We start from the raw sequence: 18550 nt of genomic DNA, 5'->3' as shown, positions 1-18550 counted from the left end.
TCTTCACAGCTACCTAACATGTTCATTCACAGGCCCGCTAACGCTCCCAGACTATTCATGATGGCAGTGATTGACACTTTTGAAGCTATTTTTGTTCTAAACTCTCCGTACTTAGAAGAAATATGGCTCATTTAAAAGAATAAAGCTGCTTATATGACAAGAACTTCACACTGACCGACTCTGAGAATATAGAATATATATGCAAACTAATTAGTAATTGTTTGAATAGCTAAATAAAAATTGAAAAAAAATAAATAAAAATTGAACACAATGCCTGCACTGCAGATGCATAACTGCCTCAGCGTTATGCATTAATTATCAATGATCAATAGATTATTCTTTGCATTTGACTTTATGGAGATTAAATTGATTTAATTCTGTTTCAAAGGGTTTCTTTTAGGAAGAAACGTGAAAAATATGTTATTAACTCTAGCCAAAGATTAAAAAAATATTCAAAGATTGTGCAGCAAGAAAAAATTACATGTACTCAGATAAACTAAAGTTAGCATCTTCACTTCAGCAGATTTAACCAAATTCAAACATATCAGTTCATCATATCACAAAATGATAGAATCCAATAGTTTGGGTCCACCTTGCAACTTTCTCTCCAAAATAGTTCAGCAAATATTGTCTAAAACTTTTACTTGTGCTTGGTGTCCAAATCTGTTCAACAACCATTTTTTTCCCACTTGAACACCATTATTTGCATTGTTTCTAATCTGCTCAGTAGGTGTTTTATAAATCGATGCCTTTATCTGCACTGATGTTCATGACTATTTGCATGTTTTTACTTGCTTGGGAACAGTTTTTTTTTTTACAATGAGGCTTTTTTACAATGTTTTTCCATGCCTTTGTAAACCGGCTGATGATTTTCTTTTCTTTTGAACTTTTTCTTTATTTTTCCCTGAATACTTCTAATTAATATCTGCCATGTTTTTTTTTTTCTTTTTATTTCCTGAGATGTCTGTTTCACTTTTGTTGTAAAGATTACATTTTAAAAGTTTGTTTACTTTCATATCATGTTGTCTTGTGTGTTTCTGTAAGCTTTTTCCCGTCTACTTATTTCACACCAGAATTTCACCCAAAGTGGGACAATACAGGTATTTCTATTATCACCAGTAGTTTAAACAGAACCACATGTGATCAAGCTATCAATCCTGTAGAATGGCTTCATATTGTGCCTCTTCTAGCCACTTTGGCCACCTCTAAAACCATAAGATTTATTTACAATTTACCTACTTTTAGTTTTTATCTTCTTTATTTACAAAGTACCTATTTTTGTAAATAAGTGTTGTTCAAACCTTTACCCTGAATAAATTCCACATGTTTAAGTCCGTACGGATTTCATGTGATCTTTAAAAACAACTCAGTTAACAGGATACAAGTTTTTTTTGTTTTCGCTTTGTTTAATATGAGCGAGATGCAGAGTTTTTTTGTTGTTGTTTATTAACAATAAAAGGAGAACTACTGAAATAACATTCAGATTACATATGAAAAGATATTAATTAATAACATGAGAAAAAAAGGAATCATTTTAGTGGGCCTGAGCCTACTAGTAGGTAGGAGGCACAATATGAAGCCATTCTTATGTGACTGAAAACTGCTAATAGCCGCCATATTGATTTATTGATTGATTGATTGATTGATTGATTGATTGATTGATTGATTGATTGATTGATTGATTGACTTTATTGATCTCACATTTGAGAAATTTACTCATTGCATCAGCTCAAAAAGTCAAAGAAGATGAATGTGCAAAAGGAAAAAAAAGGTGACTGGAATATATAGAGTATTTACAGTGCGTCTACATATTAGTTTTTTTTTTCTTTTTTTTCTAGTAGGATCATTATCAATAAGATAAGCGGCTGACATAACCTTCAGTTTAGCCTTACAACAGTAAAGTTACATTTACAGCACACAACAAACAGACAGTATATTAGTCAAGGTATACTACTAGCTAACATTGTTTTTTATGTTTTTTTCAAATTGGTTGTAACATGACAAAATGAAAAAAATGTATTATATAACAAATCTTCCGTAAATAATAGCACAAAAAAATTGGCCCTCAGTTGTTTTTTAACATTTGTTGGATGCATTTACAATAGTTGCAAATGTTTTTACCTAAACTGATAAACTAAATAAATTTATGGATTAGTTTAAACTCTCACAGAGCTTTTCAACCATATGCAGCTCTTGTATATAAACCAAGTACATTCTTTCAGACTCCTTACCTGGTGGCCTCTTGTTCCAGACGGGAAACATTAGGAACATAGAACATGACTCCAAAGAACAGCTGCGGCTCATTGCCAAACTTGTCCAGCTGTTTCTTGAGGGGTTTCTCCAGTTCTACCCAGCGTTGGGCCGGTGTCTGGGTCTTTCCCTGGAACCACAGTCCAAAGTAATGGGTCTACAAAACAAAGAGAAAAACGTTTGTTTATAAACCATAAACTGACAAGAGAATACAGTGATGAATTACTCCAAACATTACCTTAAAGATGACAAAGAATTCATGCTCTTTTCAGAACTATATTCTTGTGCATTATGAGGGAGGAGATAAAGTCTTTTGCATTATCAGAGATAAAGAACAACTATTCAGTGTATATATTATGTATAACCGTAAATTACTACTTTTATCAAAATAGATGTATGAATATGTGCATTCATATATTGGCACATGCTTCGTGAAAATATGTTTTTTTCCTGAGTGATTTATTCAGAAAATACAGATGCTGTTCACTTTCCTGTTGGTACACTGTGATTAGGTCAACCATGACCTGGTTTTCTACCTCAAATCAGTCCACATTGTCCCCTGCCTGGCCACCCTGCTTTGCTACTGGATACATGAATCCAGGGTTTACATATAAACAGTCTCTCAATAGAAGAAAAATCTGGTCACATCTGGTCCATACTTATCTGTCAGCTTTTAAGGAATAAACATAGAGATAAGCGATCTAAGAATGTGTAGAATGAGATAATAATACATATACGGTTTTTGGACTCATCCTATGGGTTTTAACAAACTGCACAACCCTTTTTTTCAACTTGAGTATTAAAAGTTAAAGGTGCTCCACAGACTTTATGACCTAAATAGTGGATGCATATGAGTAGTTTTAAATAATTCCTTAGGGCAATATACAGTGCATGACACTATCAATGCTATGAGCAGGGCTCCCCTCTTGAAATACCACCTATGTAAGTTGGGAGAAGATGCACCTTCGTTGGCCAGGTCATGTGACCTGGAAAAACATATTGTTTTACAGCCACAGGCTCTTACATCATCATCATGAAGCTAAGGCTTTTGCTCAACTATTTTTCTAACTGTTCGACTACTGGTCATGGCTGAGGCAAAGAAAACATTTAAACCTTCTGAGAACACTAAAAAGAGAAACGTGAAAAGGATCGTGCCCGAGTCGATACTTCGTTGGCGCAGGCTGGAAGAAGAAGTCGGATGTAAAACCGGTTCTCTTTTCTCAACTTCATTATTAAACTTCTAAGTTTACACTTTGCTGTTAGTATACAGTCATATATCTTTGTTATTATTTTCAATGTTTAGTAGAAGCAAAATAGGCGCAGAGAAAGCTAGCAGGCTACAACTAATGCTACTAGGGGCACTAGAGGGGATTGGTGGTTTTAGGAATCCAGTTAGTGAGGGTTGTGTTTTTGTGTTGTTCTCTCCTTCCACCACCAGGTGGCGCCCTGTTCTCGTTGGTCCTCCCACACACCTGTGGCTGGTTGACTAATTACTGAGGACTATTTGAGCCATGGACTGTCCCCAGGCTCACACCGACTCCGGTCTTACCGTTGCGGTGCGGTGGGTGCGGCGCCGCAGTGATTCCAAGTCATTTAAAAGACGTAAACCTCTCTCACCGGCTGCTGAGCTATCTGGCTGCGGTTACTGAGACACTCCGGCGCTGCAGAAAATTCCGCAAGAAAGCTATCCTTGCGGTGTGCCGGAGCCCTCCGCAACAAGCTCTCGCAAATATCCTTATTTGAGCCGTGTTATCGCGTGAAGTTACGTGAACTCAAGTGAACTTCTGTTAAATCTCCGGACCTGTTGCCGGAGCCGCAGAGCTGCACCGCACCGTAGTCAAAAGGGCGGTGTGAGAGGGGGTGTGCGGGAGTTGCGGTCTCCGTCGGCTCGGTAACCGCACCGGAGCCAGTGTGAGCAAGGGGTATCAATACCTCAACGGCAGAGTGTTTTCCAGTTTTGGGTACTCTAGCCAAGCTGAGTTTTGCTGAGTCTAACTGAGTCTTTGTTTTTTTTGCTGAGCCTAACCTAGTTTGTTTGTCTTTGCCTTTTTGGCAGGAAGCCTCCCTGCAAGCTGGATGTTTAGCCTTCTTCCCCTGGAAGGATTGTTTGAGTCTCACACTGAGCTTAACCTCCACAAGTTCCGTTAAAGTCCTCCTGGATTCTCAAGTGACAGTCCGCTCAATAGCTCCTCAGGATCCAACCAAGTCTAAACCTGTCCGCCCTCCAACCAACGAGTCTCTATCTCTGGATAAACCCACACTAACTGGATTCTGGGAGAAGAGGTCTTCTCAACCAACGTGAGTCCCATTTTCTCTGTCTCTCCAGTCATCGCTCAAAGTTCCCACGGATCCTGAACTAACCACTGATACTTCCCTTCCCTCTTCCAGTTCCGGTTCACCAGCACACTGAGTTTCCTGAATCCTACCCCCGCTGTCCTTATCAATAAGCCTGTTCAAACTTTTACCCTGGTTCTCTGAGTGGTTTACTGCATGTGGGTCAGATCTCTTAAGAAAAACATTAAAGTTGGTCTAGTGATTAGGGCATTGCGCTTGGTTCTCAGAGGTTCTGAGTTCGAGCCCCACTCCCACAGACTGCCACTGTTGGTCCCTGAGCAAGACCCTTAACCCCACACTGCTCCCCAAAGGGATAAATGCAGACAGTGAAATTCGTAGAATTGTACTTGTGACAGTGTAATGACAATAAAGTTGAATCCTGCAGAGTTACAGATCTTGCGTCCCTAGTGGCCAATAGTTACATAATGTGCCTTTAAACAGAAGATTGTCATTGGAGAAAAATTGACATTAGGGATTTCCAGAAGGGATTGACATTGGAAAAATTATCTGATAGTCAAGAAACAGAATTTATCGGTTTGAATCTAAAATCTCCCATAGAAACAATCCACTTCTGGATGTAATAAACTATTGGACCCATTGGTTCATAAAACATGGGTCAGTTGTTTTCATACTTATTGTTCACCATTGTTCTCTGTTTTAGTAATATCACTTTTTTAACCTTATACACTTCAAGATAAGAAATAAAACTTTTTTCTTGATTTCTGCTGATATCGTATCTGGTCAATATCTGTATCGATATTGTATTGAAAATTACTGTTTTTATATTATTTATGAGCTTCTGATTTCTATAATTAGAGCAGTACTATCTAGGTTTTAAACCAAATATTAATTTAATTAGGGATTTTTAAAGGATTTTTCAGGTCAATATAAAGCCCTTATCGAAAACTGACGCTCTGTGCCCTTAAACACAAAATATAATCAGCTAGAGTAGCTGAATGGAACAGAAATGACACTCGTCTGTTCAGAAAAAAATGTTGGTTCTCTGATGTGGGGTTTAATCTAGAGGGATAAATGTGGCCTTGTCTTTACAAGTAACTCCATGACCTGTTAATCTGCTGATCCAAAGTGGCCTGCTATCAGATTTCAAAACATAGAGGGAGTCTGTTTCATTTCCTGACAGTGTAGTTTTGCCGCTTGCCTTCAAGGAGGCTAAACCTGGAATTTACAGATTTAGCACACCTATTTGGCTAAAGGTCAGACAGCGTATTAACACATTCTACATTTTTCATAAGATTTTAAACCAACCTTATCAAGCAATAATTGATCAGGCAGAAAAAAAGGTTTATTTGTACAAACAAGTTCACATCTGGCACACTGCTACCGGGGAGTGGCAGTCTAATGGTTAGGGCATAGAACTTGGAATCCTGAGGTTCTGAGTATGAGTCCCATTCCCCACAGACAGCCACTATGGATCCCTGAGCAAAAGACCCTTAACCCCACACTGCTCCCCGGGTGCCGAACAATGGCAGCTGACTGCTCCTCAAGGTGATGTATTAAATGCAGAGAGTTAATTTAATTTTTTCTGTACTTGTGAGAGTGTAATGACAATAAAAAGCTGGAAAAACTTGTCAAAAAAGATGTGTAAACAACTTTATCTTCATGAATTTCCTTCTTTTCCTATTTATCTTCAAATCAATTGATATAGTATTGGGCAACTGTTGCCTCTCAGCCTGAGTTATATATGTAACTCACATGTATTAGAAGGGATTGTTCATGTAATTTATACTAAAAGGAAGAAATAACTTGTAATCTTCTATCACAACCCATAGGGAAACGGTCCAGTGTGTCATTTACAGAGAAATGCTGACATTAACTGGTTTGTGTTAGTCAGCAGCAATGAGCACACCTGTTTCCTGCGTGTTACTTAAGCTTCCTTTAATAAAGCTCTTCCAGTTGCTGCATAAAGTGCTCACATAACAAAGTCACTCGTATGTATAAAGACCATAAAAGATAAAGCTAAACAAAACCACTCAAAACCCTGAGATGGTGAGCAAACAGGAGGCAGATGAATGCTAAAGTTGTGGTGTTGTAGCCCCTTATTTATAACATCACTGACACTTGGTAAATATCACAACACTATGTTAATATGTTTAACACCACTTCATTTTAACCAGATATGACTACGGGACTCACTATGATACACATTCATTAGTTTTTGTCATGATGCAGGCAAGTATACATCCAGCATTAACAGGAATGGATTCCCTATAGTATGATACTACCACTACCATGCTTTACTGAGCTTTTAACAGGTCAGAGAGTTGGTCTCAGACAGTCACATTTAACTTATTCACCTAAACCTTCCTGGCCTGTATCATTTGTCCCCGGGTCTTCATGATTTAATTGTTCCCTTAGACTTGTAAATGACGAGCTGCAGCAGGATATGAGAAATGCATCACAATAGTGTTGTTGAATATTGCCATAATACAAATGACCATTTATGCAAGATTTTCTGACTCTTTTCTCTACTTTACCTCATTCTTTTTTCTCAGAGGTTAGCATTTCAGCCACTAAAATTAAACAACTCCTGTTAGAATCATAGACTCTTCCTTCAGTGGCCCAGGTATATATATATATATGCTTAATTTGTAGCACCCAAAATGGAACAGCACCCAAACACTTTTTTTGCGATAGCGACATTATAAGCATAAATCGTCAAACAACATCATTATCTGCACTAAAATGTATACAATGATAAACCACTTATTTCTTAAGATCCGCTTGTCCACAGTGGATTTTATTAGGGTTAATCAAAGTTAACATGACAAATAAAAATGGATGCCAAACATTTCAGACTTTTACTTTCAAAAATGTTGAAATTCATGTAATTATGTGATATTTTCTGTTGGTCTAGTACAAAAAAATTCGGTATATTCTGTTTGTAGTTTGAACACTAAAACAAGGTTGAACACTTTAAAGGATATGAATACCTGCGTGTAGCGCAGTAAAGACAAAGAAAATACAAAAACTGTGAAGGCTTAAAATTTAGAAGAGCAAAGAGGGAGACAGACAGAAGAGCACAAAGAGAAGGGAAAGGGGAGGTTCATTTAGAGTAGGTGAGGTTTCTTCTGTTCTGACAAGAGGACAGAGGTAGCCATGCTTCGTTAGAGACAAACAACAGGGAGCAGGGGAAAAGGGGAAGCAGACACACACTGGGTGTCAAAGTGTGACAATTGCACAAGCAAAGGCAATAAAGTAATACTGTAACAAAAGCCAAATTATGAAGGAAATCAAACAAATCCCAGTAGGGTTATTACGTTATATTATTGGGCTTATTACTTTGTTTTCACGCATAGTTAGAAAGTAAGGTACTGACCTCCCGCAGCTCCAGCCTCTGGGCCACCGCCTCCAAACATTCCTGTCCCGTACTCTCCACTGACAGGGTGCATTCAATCACATTGTTGTCCAGCAGCCGGATTCGTGTTACAAAGTAGTTCTTGCTCAGGACATTGTAGCGCCGCGTGCGCCTCAGTCTCAGCCGGAAGGGCATGGCTGGACAAGGCGGGGTCGCGGCTCAGTCAAAGGCCAAAAGTCACTTGAGGGCAACACGAGTGACCAAGAGGGGTAGGGAGGCTCTATGACCTACCCGCTGCCCTTCTCACTCTCGCACGACGCCAGCCACACCACCGGGCAGAGAGATGCACCCAGGCAAGGCACTGGCCCATTCCCAAAGTTGTCCAGAGAAAGGGAGAACAAGGAGGATGAGGAGGAGTAGGATGAGTAGATGCTGTCAAGGTAAACACAACACACATAAAAAGTCAAAAACATGAAAAACTGCATTTTTCCAGACTTATTCATCTCAAAGTCAGTCCTCGAGGGCCACTGTCCTGCAGGTTTTAGAGGTTTCTGGGCTTCAACACAGCGGATTTCCATCGATAGCTTATTGACAGGCTTTTGCTTAACTGAAAACATCAGAATCAGTCATGCTGAAGCTGAGAAACATTGAAAACCTGTAGGACAACGGCCCTCGAGGAATGATTTTGGGCATGCCTGCTCTAAACCCAAAAAAAAAAACAAGTGATAACATGGTCTTCTTATCAGTACACAAACTCCTTATCCAAACTTCCCACATTATTCATCCAGGTCTATTATTCCCACCTCTCCTCATCTCATCGCATAAACATGGACTAAACTGGCAAAATTCCAAGTATTAACACAAGATCAGACAGAGCTGGGAGAAGGAGATAGAGGTGTAAATATATGGCTAACATCTGCAGATATCCAAGTGGACCCAGTAGTTCACTCAAATGAGGGAAAAAGATCATTTTCAGTTTATTGTCTGCCTCTGTGGGTAGCCTCTCTTTTTAGTTTACCCTCTTTCCTGGACAGCATCAAACCTTAGAGAGTGTAGATGGTGGGATGCCCCCTCTGGGACTGACTGGAAGTTTTATTTTTACCTGTCCCTGTTCTTTGACTGAGCAGAAAACAAAAATCAATCATTTTCTGATCAGTCAATGCCAAACAGATACTCTCTAGGAGGAAGATCTAGCTCACAAGTTTGGAAGTTGTTACTGATGGAAGACCTGGTCAGCAATGGTCAGCATCAGTCTGATGTTTAAGAAGAGAAAACAAAAAAATGTGTTGAAAGCTTTTAAAAAGGAAACCGTATTTCCTTTTGGATGCATCTGGTTGTTCTTTTAGGTTGCCGCAACAGGAAGTACCATGACAGCAGATAATAATATTTTTCACAAAGTTTCTCTGTTTTACCCCCTTAAAAAGTTCAATTATATGCTTTGAGGAATAAATTGAATCAAGAAATATAGGCATCATAACTGTGCTAATATTCTTCATCAAGCTAAAACACTAATACAATCCCAACTGATTTAAAATACATATTTTTTTCCCAAAGGGAAACTAAATACTGCAGTAAATCAAAATGTCTGCATTTCCTTAATTTCATTGCAGATGCTGATGACGACACAGATCATCTGTAGGGGTCTGTGTTACACCAGATCTGAAGACGCCACCGATCCAGGAAACTGTTGGTGCACAATGGTGTTTGATAATGGTACCGATATCCAAAATAACCACATTGGATTTGTTCAGAATATTCAAACACAAAAAGTGTTTTTTTGTTTGTTTAATAGATCTTAAAAAGATATTAGAAGAGATTAAAACCAGTATAAGGAATTGGTTACTAGTTCTCTGATTGCTTAAATTTTTGATAGTTGCTCAAATGCTGAAAACTGCTGTTCAATCTGTTCAGAATTTGTTCACTATTTTGTTAGCTGCAAGCTTAACACACCGGGATTTTAACTCCCCACTGGTGGCGCCTGTATCAATCAATCAACTTGTACAGGGTGAAACACAAAAAAAGACAGCAGCCTCAGGGGACTGAGAAGCATAGAAGGATATTCTCTAAAAACCCAGAAATGACAAAGTCAAAAACTCCAAAAAGTGAAGATTTGTGCGACTTCTGTGCAGTAAGGTCTTGATAGAACCTTGTCAGGTATGTAAGCAGTTTTAGGAGATATGCAAAACATAAAAACTTGGGAGCTAAAAATAAGCATTTAAAATAAAAAGAAGAAAACGTGTGAAAGAAACTTAGCAGTAGATGTGAAGATGCAGCACAAAAAAAAAATTCCCGTACGAGGGAGATGAGCAGTGAGAGTGGAGAAGGAGGAGTGGATGTGTTGCTTCTTGTCCCCGATCCTGGCAATATGCTCCTAATAGTCAGCTTGGATCCGGGCCCAGATTCCTTTCTGCCCTGACGAGGGAAAACAGAGCACACCTGACACGAGCGTGCACCGCAAGGAGGAGCGGTGTGGAAATGTATGTTTGTGCTCTGGCTGCATAAACACCAAAAAAAAAAAACAAGGAACAACAAAATATAAAACAAACACACAAACAAAACTCAGACGCAGCCTTGAATGAAATCTGTCAGAAACCTAAACACATCCGTGTTTATTGCTTCAATTCTAGCCACATTTGCTTCATGCTCGCCTGTTGCAAACGCCGTAACCCTTTGGAGCCGCAGCACATTCCTGACCTCTGAATCCCACAGCAGATTATACACAACAACCTATCGTGCTATTTTTGTGTTTTTTGGGAAGCGTCCATATGCACACACAGCGAGAAAGCCAACACTGGGTTAAACTGGGTGGCCAGATCAGCTTAGTTATGGGATATGTGGTCATCTTGACCCCAGTGGTCACCTGCCACCTTCCCGCTCTGGCTTAAAGCTACAGTGTGTAATTTTCAGCGACATCTAGCGGTCAGACTACAGACCGCAGCAACATGAACATCTCCCCCCCACCGCTTCTCCCCCCCAACAGTACGGCGAGCGTTACGGGACAAAATTTCTTCTACGACGTCCACATCACCTACCCTCTCAAGTGATGAGGTTTGTTTACATAGATAATTTTACAGATAGTATTTCATTAGTCTGTGTAGGGTATAGATTTCATGTAGACTTAAGATAATAAATATACCCGTTATTTTTTCTACATCGTTGTGACGTCTTGGTGAGCTGCTTTGCATGGTGATATAAACAGACGAAGTAATTGTAGTCATTAGTTTAACAGCGAGATTGTGTTCGCTGGAAGAATATATATCCCCCGTTTACAGAGTCCAAGTCATTTTGGTGGCACGGGGGTTACAACGCGAGGGAGAGGGAGAGGACGAGGGCGAAGGCAGGGAGGCCGTGCAGCTAGGGCCAGGCGAGAGAGGGGAGCCAGCGGGGTGAGAGCAGAGGAGGAAAGGCTTGAAGATCTCCAAAGGAGCCGGAGAGAAGTAACCGAGGTATATATCCAGAAAATTATTTTACAGAAAATTACTGAATCATTACCTGTGAAACGTCAGGGACGTTGCTGAATAAGTATACTGGAGAGTAACAGCATCATCACGCAGCATGTTATTGTTTTAGACAGGTCTGAGCATCCTGTACTCCAAAAACTGCAGTGATATTAGACAATTGTGTGTGTAGGATTAATTACCTGTCCAAGAGAAAACTGGCAACTTGAGCGTCACTTTGAAAACCTTTTTCCTCCATCAGTGACTTCCATCGTGTAAATGCCGTGCCAATGTTGATCCGTGTTTTTTGCCGTTTCTTGTCACGCTTGCGTTTATTCTCGTCGTGTTTCCGCTTCTTAGATGACGGGGGTTCGGTGTCCGCCGCTTTTCGTTGTGATACAGAGTAGGCATGATCCTCCATTCGTCTGATGTTTGGCCACACAGTGCCAAACAGTTTGCAAAGTCACTCACGCCTGCCGCCTTGTTTACCTTTCTTGTTACTGAGGCGCAGTATACCTGCTTCTTCTTCTTCTTTGGTTTCAGGCAGACTAAACGCTTCTCAGGCATAATACTGCCATCTACTGTTCAGTACCGTCTCAGTTCATCTCTCTCAACTTGCCGTAGTTATTTTTGAGCGTCATGGGAGATCTCGCAATCGCTAGTTTGTTGCCTCTGCGCTTGCCGTAGCGCAAAGATGTCAGCCTCCATGGCTGCGAGACCCGCTCCTATGTAATTATAAATAACGAATTCTAAGGCAACGCAAATATTATGGTTAAAAGGCTGAGCTCATAGGTGATGATAAATAACATAGTTATGTATAATATATTAAATTTCTGACTTTATATGCCTGTAATTATTACACACTGTAGCTTTAAGGGAAAGTGACATCATTACACTGACAGGAAAACCTTCTCAGATCATCTCGAAAAAAAGTTCCCAAGCACACAAATCTGCAGAATCCTTGTGAACAATTTTACAGGCATAGATAAACATATGGAGGCATGCTTTCCCTATAGTGTAACAACATAGACATGCATGAACGGGGCACACTACAAACACGTACGAAAGATCTCTGACATACACACCAAGTACCGTAGAGGTTAGCCAAAGGACTACACAGCACTCGCTGCTGTTCTAAACCAGTAATCAGTGGTGTGGTTTGGGGGGGTAACAGAGATAGAGGGACAGACACAATAGCTTGGGATCAAACCAACTGCTGCTAAAAAATAAATAAATAAAAAGAAAGAAAGAAAAATGCTGCTGCCAAAAATCCCTGCCATAGTGTTTATTTCCAGCGTGCAAAAACATCCCCATATGCTTAGAAATTTGCACGTTGTAATTTCGCGGTGTGGCAAAAACCAAGAGAGAAAACTGAGTGAACAGGGTTTTTCATTTATTTTTCAAGGGGGTGTGAGCTTTGTCTAAATATATGTGAAAACCATTCCCATCGTTTGTTGTGTTGTTTTAAACTTTGTCTCCTTCAGAGATATGCTGCAAAGGGCAAACCGCTTCTTTTCTCTCTGTGTGTGTTTAAACCACTTGACCATCCACAATTATGGGGGATTTTCTATTTTATAACAGTTTACAGATGCACTGTGGGGAGTGTTTGACCTCCACCATGGCGGATAATTTGACATGGTCATTGAAAGTGTTGTTTTTTTTTTTTTAATTGAAGGCTTTATTCTTACCCTGCTTTAATTAAATTTCAGACAGAAATGGTTTTGGATTTTCCCTCAACCTTTCAAAAGATTTTCATCTTTAATTCCTCCTGGTTCCTGTGTTAGTAAGAGAGGTTGCAATATGTTTTAACTGTTTTTTTTTCCAGAATCCAGAATTTTCAACACATGTAAAACTGTACTATAAATACATAAGATTTGCCTGTAAACTTAGTAATGCACCATCCTGAATGGGGTGATCTGACAGGTGTGCAGAGGATCAGCTAATAAACAGTGTTGACACAGGTTTCTCCCTCCTTAGGGCACAAACTTTTACTGCCATACACCTCTCTACAAACTCTTTTTTTTTTTTCTTGCTCCTAGGAGCCATCAGATAATAACTCAAACCCAAACTTGCAAAGAAATGCACCGCAACTGGCCAGGTGGCATTATGCAATAATAACAAGTAGTGCATAAGGTGTAATTACCTTCTTGTCAGCATGACTGAGATATTTACCTGAAATATGACTTATTTGAAAAAAGGTCGATCCATAGCAGCTTTTACAAAAAAGATTTATTAACCCTTCCAGCATCTATTTGAAATCAGAGCTGATGATTTGTCAGCTCTCTTGGTGTAGGGAAGTCCCTTTAAGTGCAATATAACAGCACAAACAAAACAGCACCTCCCACTAAAACCTAGAAGACTGTGGAGATAGCAAGAGGTAAGTGCAGCGTAACTCTGATCTCTGTCACTCGTTTATGTCTCAAATACCAATGTGCCCCCCCATTACACATGAGCGCTGTAGCAAAACAAATAGCCAGAGTGCTTCACAGCTCATAGCCCAGCTTCCTCTAGTGATCTCTTTTTACAGTTTGAACCCAAACTAGACCTGGATCGGATGTTGGCTGAATGTCAGGCTGCATTTATCAAAATCTGACACTTGAGGAATTCAGTTGAATTCAATTCACAAACACTTTATCAATACCAAACAAAAAAAATAGCTGTTTTTTATTTCTGGGGGGGATTCAACAACTCATCGACTTGTGATAGATGTCGATAGCTGCAGGCTTTAGGTCTGTCTTGCACCAGATCTTACTGAAGAAGCTCTGTTTTCATTATCAATCTGATTAAATGGATGCTCACTGAATTGGACATAACAGGTTTGCTGTAATGTTCTCAAATTGTTTTAGGGATTTTGAGAGCATTGTTAAAGGCTGTGGCTGCAAGAAAAAAAAGTAGCTGCAGAAAGCCACTGCTAAACCAGAAACTTAACTTCACTGCACGGTTTACTGGAAACCAGCGGTACCAGAGAAATCAGCTGTTGGTCAGTCAGGTGCGATTATAGAGAGAAGACAACATTTTAGTATCAGTTAGGTGTTTGCAGAATAAATCAAAGTGAGAATGAAGTGTTTAAGAATCTAATTAAAATGAAACAGACAACTAACATATCAAGTCACAGCTTTCACTAATTCAGACAGGGAAGAACCAGAGAGAGCAAGACATTAAGCAGATAACAGGAAGGTTGACGAGGGAATAACGCAGATGCTCTCTTTTGTCCTTTTGGGCTTTCATCCATGACATGTTATGGAAAATGTTAGATTTGGAGACATTTACAAACATTTTATCTAAACTTTTCTAGTAAATGATGTAGGGCTGCAACTAACAATTGTTTTGCAAATCGATTTATCTTTTGATTATTTTTTAAATTAATAGTCGGATAGCGAAAGGTTCCTTGAATAAGACTTTTGGCAAAACTACACAAGGTGCAAACGTTTCTGTTTGAGGAGTTCTGGATGGTTCTGGATGTATTGACAAAGGAAAAAATATTTTTATCTTATTTTTATCTTATTTCATCTTTCATTTTATCTTAGTTTCTTTACCATTTTGGTATAAATACTGTTCAAGGTGGGTAAGTCTGTCATCTAAAGACAGATTTTAAAGTCTCTATACCCCAGTTAACGATTAACGATTACAGAATTAGTTAATGATTATTTTAATAATCAATTAATCCGATTAATTGTTTCAGCCCTAAAATGATGTGAGCTGATTAATAATCTGGTCTTTGTTCTAGTCTTTGTATTGTAAAAACCTGTTGTACACTAATTGCTCTGCAATCTGAAACTATTTAAGTTTATCTCTGCTCTTGATGTAAATTATTAATGACCGCTCAGAGCAACTGGCTAGAACAAAAGAAACATATTTAATGATTGTTTTCATTTTTGGTTTAGTCTATTGCGTTTCTTAAATAGAGATTGGATTATGCCAAAATCAGTGGGCTGCTGAACTGTGAAAACTTTGTAGATGTGTGTGAGCAGTATGCACTCATATGCACTCTACAACATGTGCTGTCCACAAACACACATCCCTGCTGTCTGCAGCATGCAAGCATGAGCAGCTGCACACAGATGGGAGAGCCAAGCAGTCAGACAGTGTGTTTCTAACAAGCGCATCTGCTTTCTCACTTTGCACCCTCCTAATCCACAGCTTTGACTCTGAGACAAAGGCACAGACAGAAAATTCCCTCCGCTACGTGAGACCGCAGGGACAGTGGCGAACACACAGAGTACAAAGGTCACAAGGGGGTGATGCTTAGATGGTTGCGGAAGGGATGCGTGTGCTGCAAAATGCTATCTCAAACTAGATTCCCTCCAACATGAGCTCATTTCCCAAAATATCTTTAAATCTTAATTTGTTCAGACAGACTGAACTGGAATCTGTAAGATGAAACTCTGTTAAAGAGAGACTTAAACTCAGCAAATCTACAAAGTGTACATTAAAGGAACCATCCCAAGCATTTTAATGTAGGTTTATTGAATTATTTGGTCTTTAATCTCAACAGGGCAAAAATCAACATCCTAAAGCTGACAGTACTTAACCAGCTCTCCACATCTATAATTACTGAATAAACCTCTGATTTACAAAAAACAACTGGAACATTCTCCCTGAACTTGAAGGCCCTGCAAATGTATTTGTGAACACAAGAAATCATATCTTTCTAATCTCTACAAGGGCAACAAAAAACAATGACAATAAAAATCAATTCTGGTTTTTAGCAGAGCTTGCGATTTCTCATAAAAGGAAGACATTTTAATGTTTATGTCGACTTCTCACCAGCAGCTAGCCATTTTGTCAGTTTGCATTGCTATGTGTAGCACTAATGGCTTTATGCCATACAGACCAACAAAACTGTAAATAAACAGCTTATAATCCTGCAGTGCGGACACTTTTTCAAACAAATGGCTGTCATATGCGTGGAAGACCCCCGACTTTCCATAGATTTATGACTGACTATTCTATTGGGGGGGTTTTCTTCTTTTTTTGCTAACCTGAAGCTTAGAAATTTAGAATTTCTAGTGAAAAATCAACAGTTTGATGGTAATACATCATTAATATATTTTATTTAATGCATATAGAAATTATTGTAGACAACCCGAATAAAATGCTAAAAACAGGTGACATGTCACACGTTTGCTGGAAGCAAACTTCTACTAAGGTTTATTTTAATAAATGGTTATTAATGGGATCTATAGATGTTTCGTAGGAAAACATTTTCGATTAATAATTGGATAGAAAAAGTTTATTTTTTCTTTCTTTCTTTTTCCTAAAAAAAAATCATACGTTGGTACGTATTATAAACGGTAGCCATCTATTTATCTTTTTTTCTTTGCTTTCTAGTCCAATGTAAATTGGCTTTGGAGGGTGGGCATTATAAGATTCTTGCTTCTGCCAATACACCCTTTTTCAGACTGTTTTAATTTATGTTATATGGACATATACTGTCTTTATTATATACTGGTATGTCTGAAAAAAACAAGCTAGAATGAATTAAATGAAAGGTTCCTTAAAGAAGATTTCTCACGAAATTAAACCAGATGAAACTAAAACTTTTCCACTTTAGGAGTTAAAGCATATTGAGAGATGAAAAATGTTCCTTATCCACTTTTTTTCGTACTTGTTTTGATTCTGTTTTATTTTCCTATATTTTAATCATGTAAAGCACTTTGCATTGTCTTTGTACTGAATTGTGCTATAAAAATAAATTGTCCTTGCCTTGCCTTATCTTAAATGCAAAATGTTTATATGTTTTTTTACAAATGCTGCTCTAAGTGGGTTGATCTGTCAGCTAAATGCATTTCTTAGAGTCTCCATACTCCAGTTAATGATTAATCGATTACTAAATTAGTTGACAATTATTTCACTAATCGATTCATCACGATTAATCTGATTCATTGTTTCAGACCTAATATAAATCAATATTAGTGTTCAAACCTAGATCCTTTGTTCAGCTGCTTCTGGCTCACAGTTTTTTGCCACAGTTGATGGCAAGGTTACCTTCTAAAACAAAGGTGCTGAAGTCCACTCCTCAGGAGCTACCATCCTGTAACTTTTAGATGCATTTCTTCTATAACAATCCTGAATCTAAAGGCTTTAACCCCTCATTTAGCTCAGCAGAGGCATGGTAACGAGCCCCTCATTTGATTCAGGTGTGTTAAAGATGGGGTGCGTCAAAAAGGATAGTAGCTCTTCAGGACTTGACTTCAGCACCCCTGTTCTAAAATGTTTTAATCTCTATTAAGCCACAAGCGTCACACAAATGTATTACAGGAATAGTGAGTATGAGTGTGCTACTTAAATAAGGAGAAAATACTTATTTGGAGTGCAGATATCTTTTTATTGGAAACAGGAATATTTAAGTCATGCTAAATGGTTGATAAAATGTGCAATGCTACTCACTATTCTTCATCTATTTCAACTTAGAACTACGAGGCCTCTACAAAACCTTGATATTACTAACAGTCAGGATGAACAAGTTTAAATATGCTTTTATGATACAAAAAAATATCAAGTTAATATAAAATAAAATAAAAAATGATTATTAAAGCATTTCCATGAAATTGATTTGGTTCTATTACTGCTTCTGCAATGATGCTAAACTTAAAACTTTTAGTTTTTTCTGGGCCATAATGGCTAATTATCTATATTCATAAAATTCAAGTGCTTAAAGTGGTTAAAAACAGTGAGCTTTTTTATTCTAAAGATAAAAAAAGAGTCACAGATATGAGCAGGAAACTTCAAATACGTTGTGCTTTTTGAAGGCTACACCTTTTCCACTTACTTTTAAATTAGCCACAACTTTACACCGGCCATTAACAGTTGGATTATAACCAGATATTTATACCTTTATGACTATAATGTTTTTCATAAAATTACAGCTTTGTTTTAATACATTTCAGTCAGAGACTGCATTTGTGTGTTTCAATATAGACACACAAACACTCTGCTTTTTTTAGCTCTTGATCCAGCTTTTGGGTTTTAGCTCTGGACAAAAATATTTGAAAAAAAAAAAAAAACTTAACACAGTTAAAGGACACTATACAGATATTATGACGGCGCAAAAAAAATCCTTCCTTCCCATTTACACGAAGCAGTGACTGCAAACTAGTATATTATTTCTTAAAATTAACATTAAATAATATTCCCAACGACTTTCTGCATCAGTTCAGCATCTTCAACAGATTATTATACTGATTCATATGGTATTAGAGCAGTAGAAGCA

General features: G+C 38.3%; 1 protein-coding gene across 1 annotated transcript in view; it reads right to left on the bottom strand.

The window, feature by feature from the left end:
- LOC119785083 (tyrosine-protein phosphatase non-receptor type 14-like) overlaps positions 1 to 18550 on the bottom strand; it is a 50062-nt gene that overhangs the window by 25961 nt on the left and 5551 nt on the right. The window contains exons 2-3 of the mRNA XM_038287483.1: positions 7922 to 8332; positions 2232 to 2407 (exon numbers count right to left, since the gene is read on the bottom strand). Of these exons, the coding sequence (XP_038143411.1) occupies positions 2232 to 2407; positions 7922 to 8095 (350 nt within the window). The 5' untranslated portion in view covers positions 8096 to 8332. The remainder of the gene's footprint in view (positions 1 to 2231; positions 2408 to 7921; positions 8333 to 18550) is intronic.

This window comes from Cyprinodon tularosa, unplaced genomic scaffold (assembly GCF_016077235.1).
Source record: "Cyprinodon tularosa strain WSP-4 unplaced genomic scaffold, ASM1607723v1 ctg24, whole genome shotgun sequence".
In the NCBI taxonomy this organism is placed as follows: Eukaryota; Metazoa; Chordata; class Actinopteri; order Cyprinodontiformes; family Cyprinodontidae; genus Cyprinodon; species Cyprinodon tularosa.
Note: the sequence above shows the minus strand (reverse complement) of the source record. Positions and strands in the feature narration are given on the sequence as shown.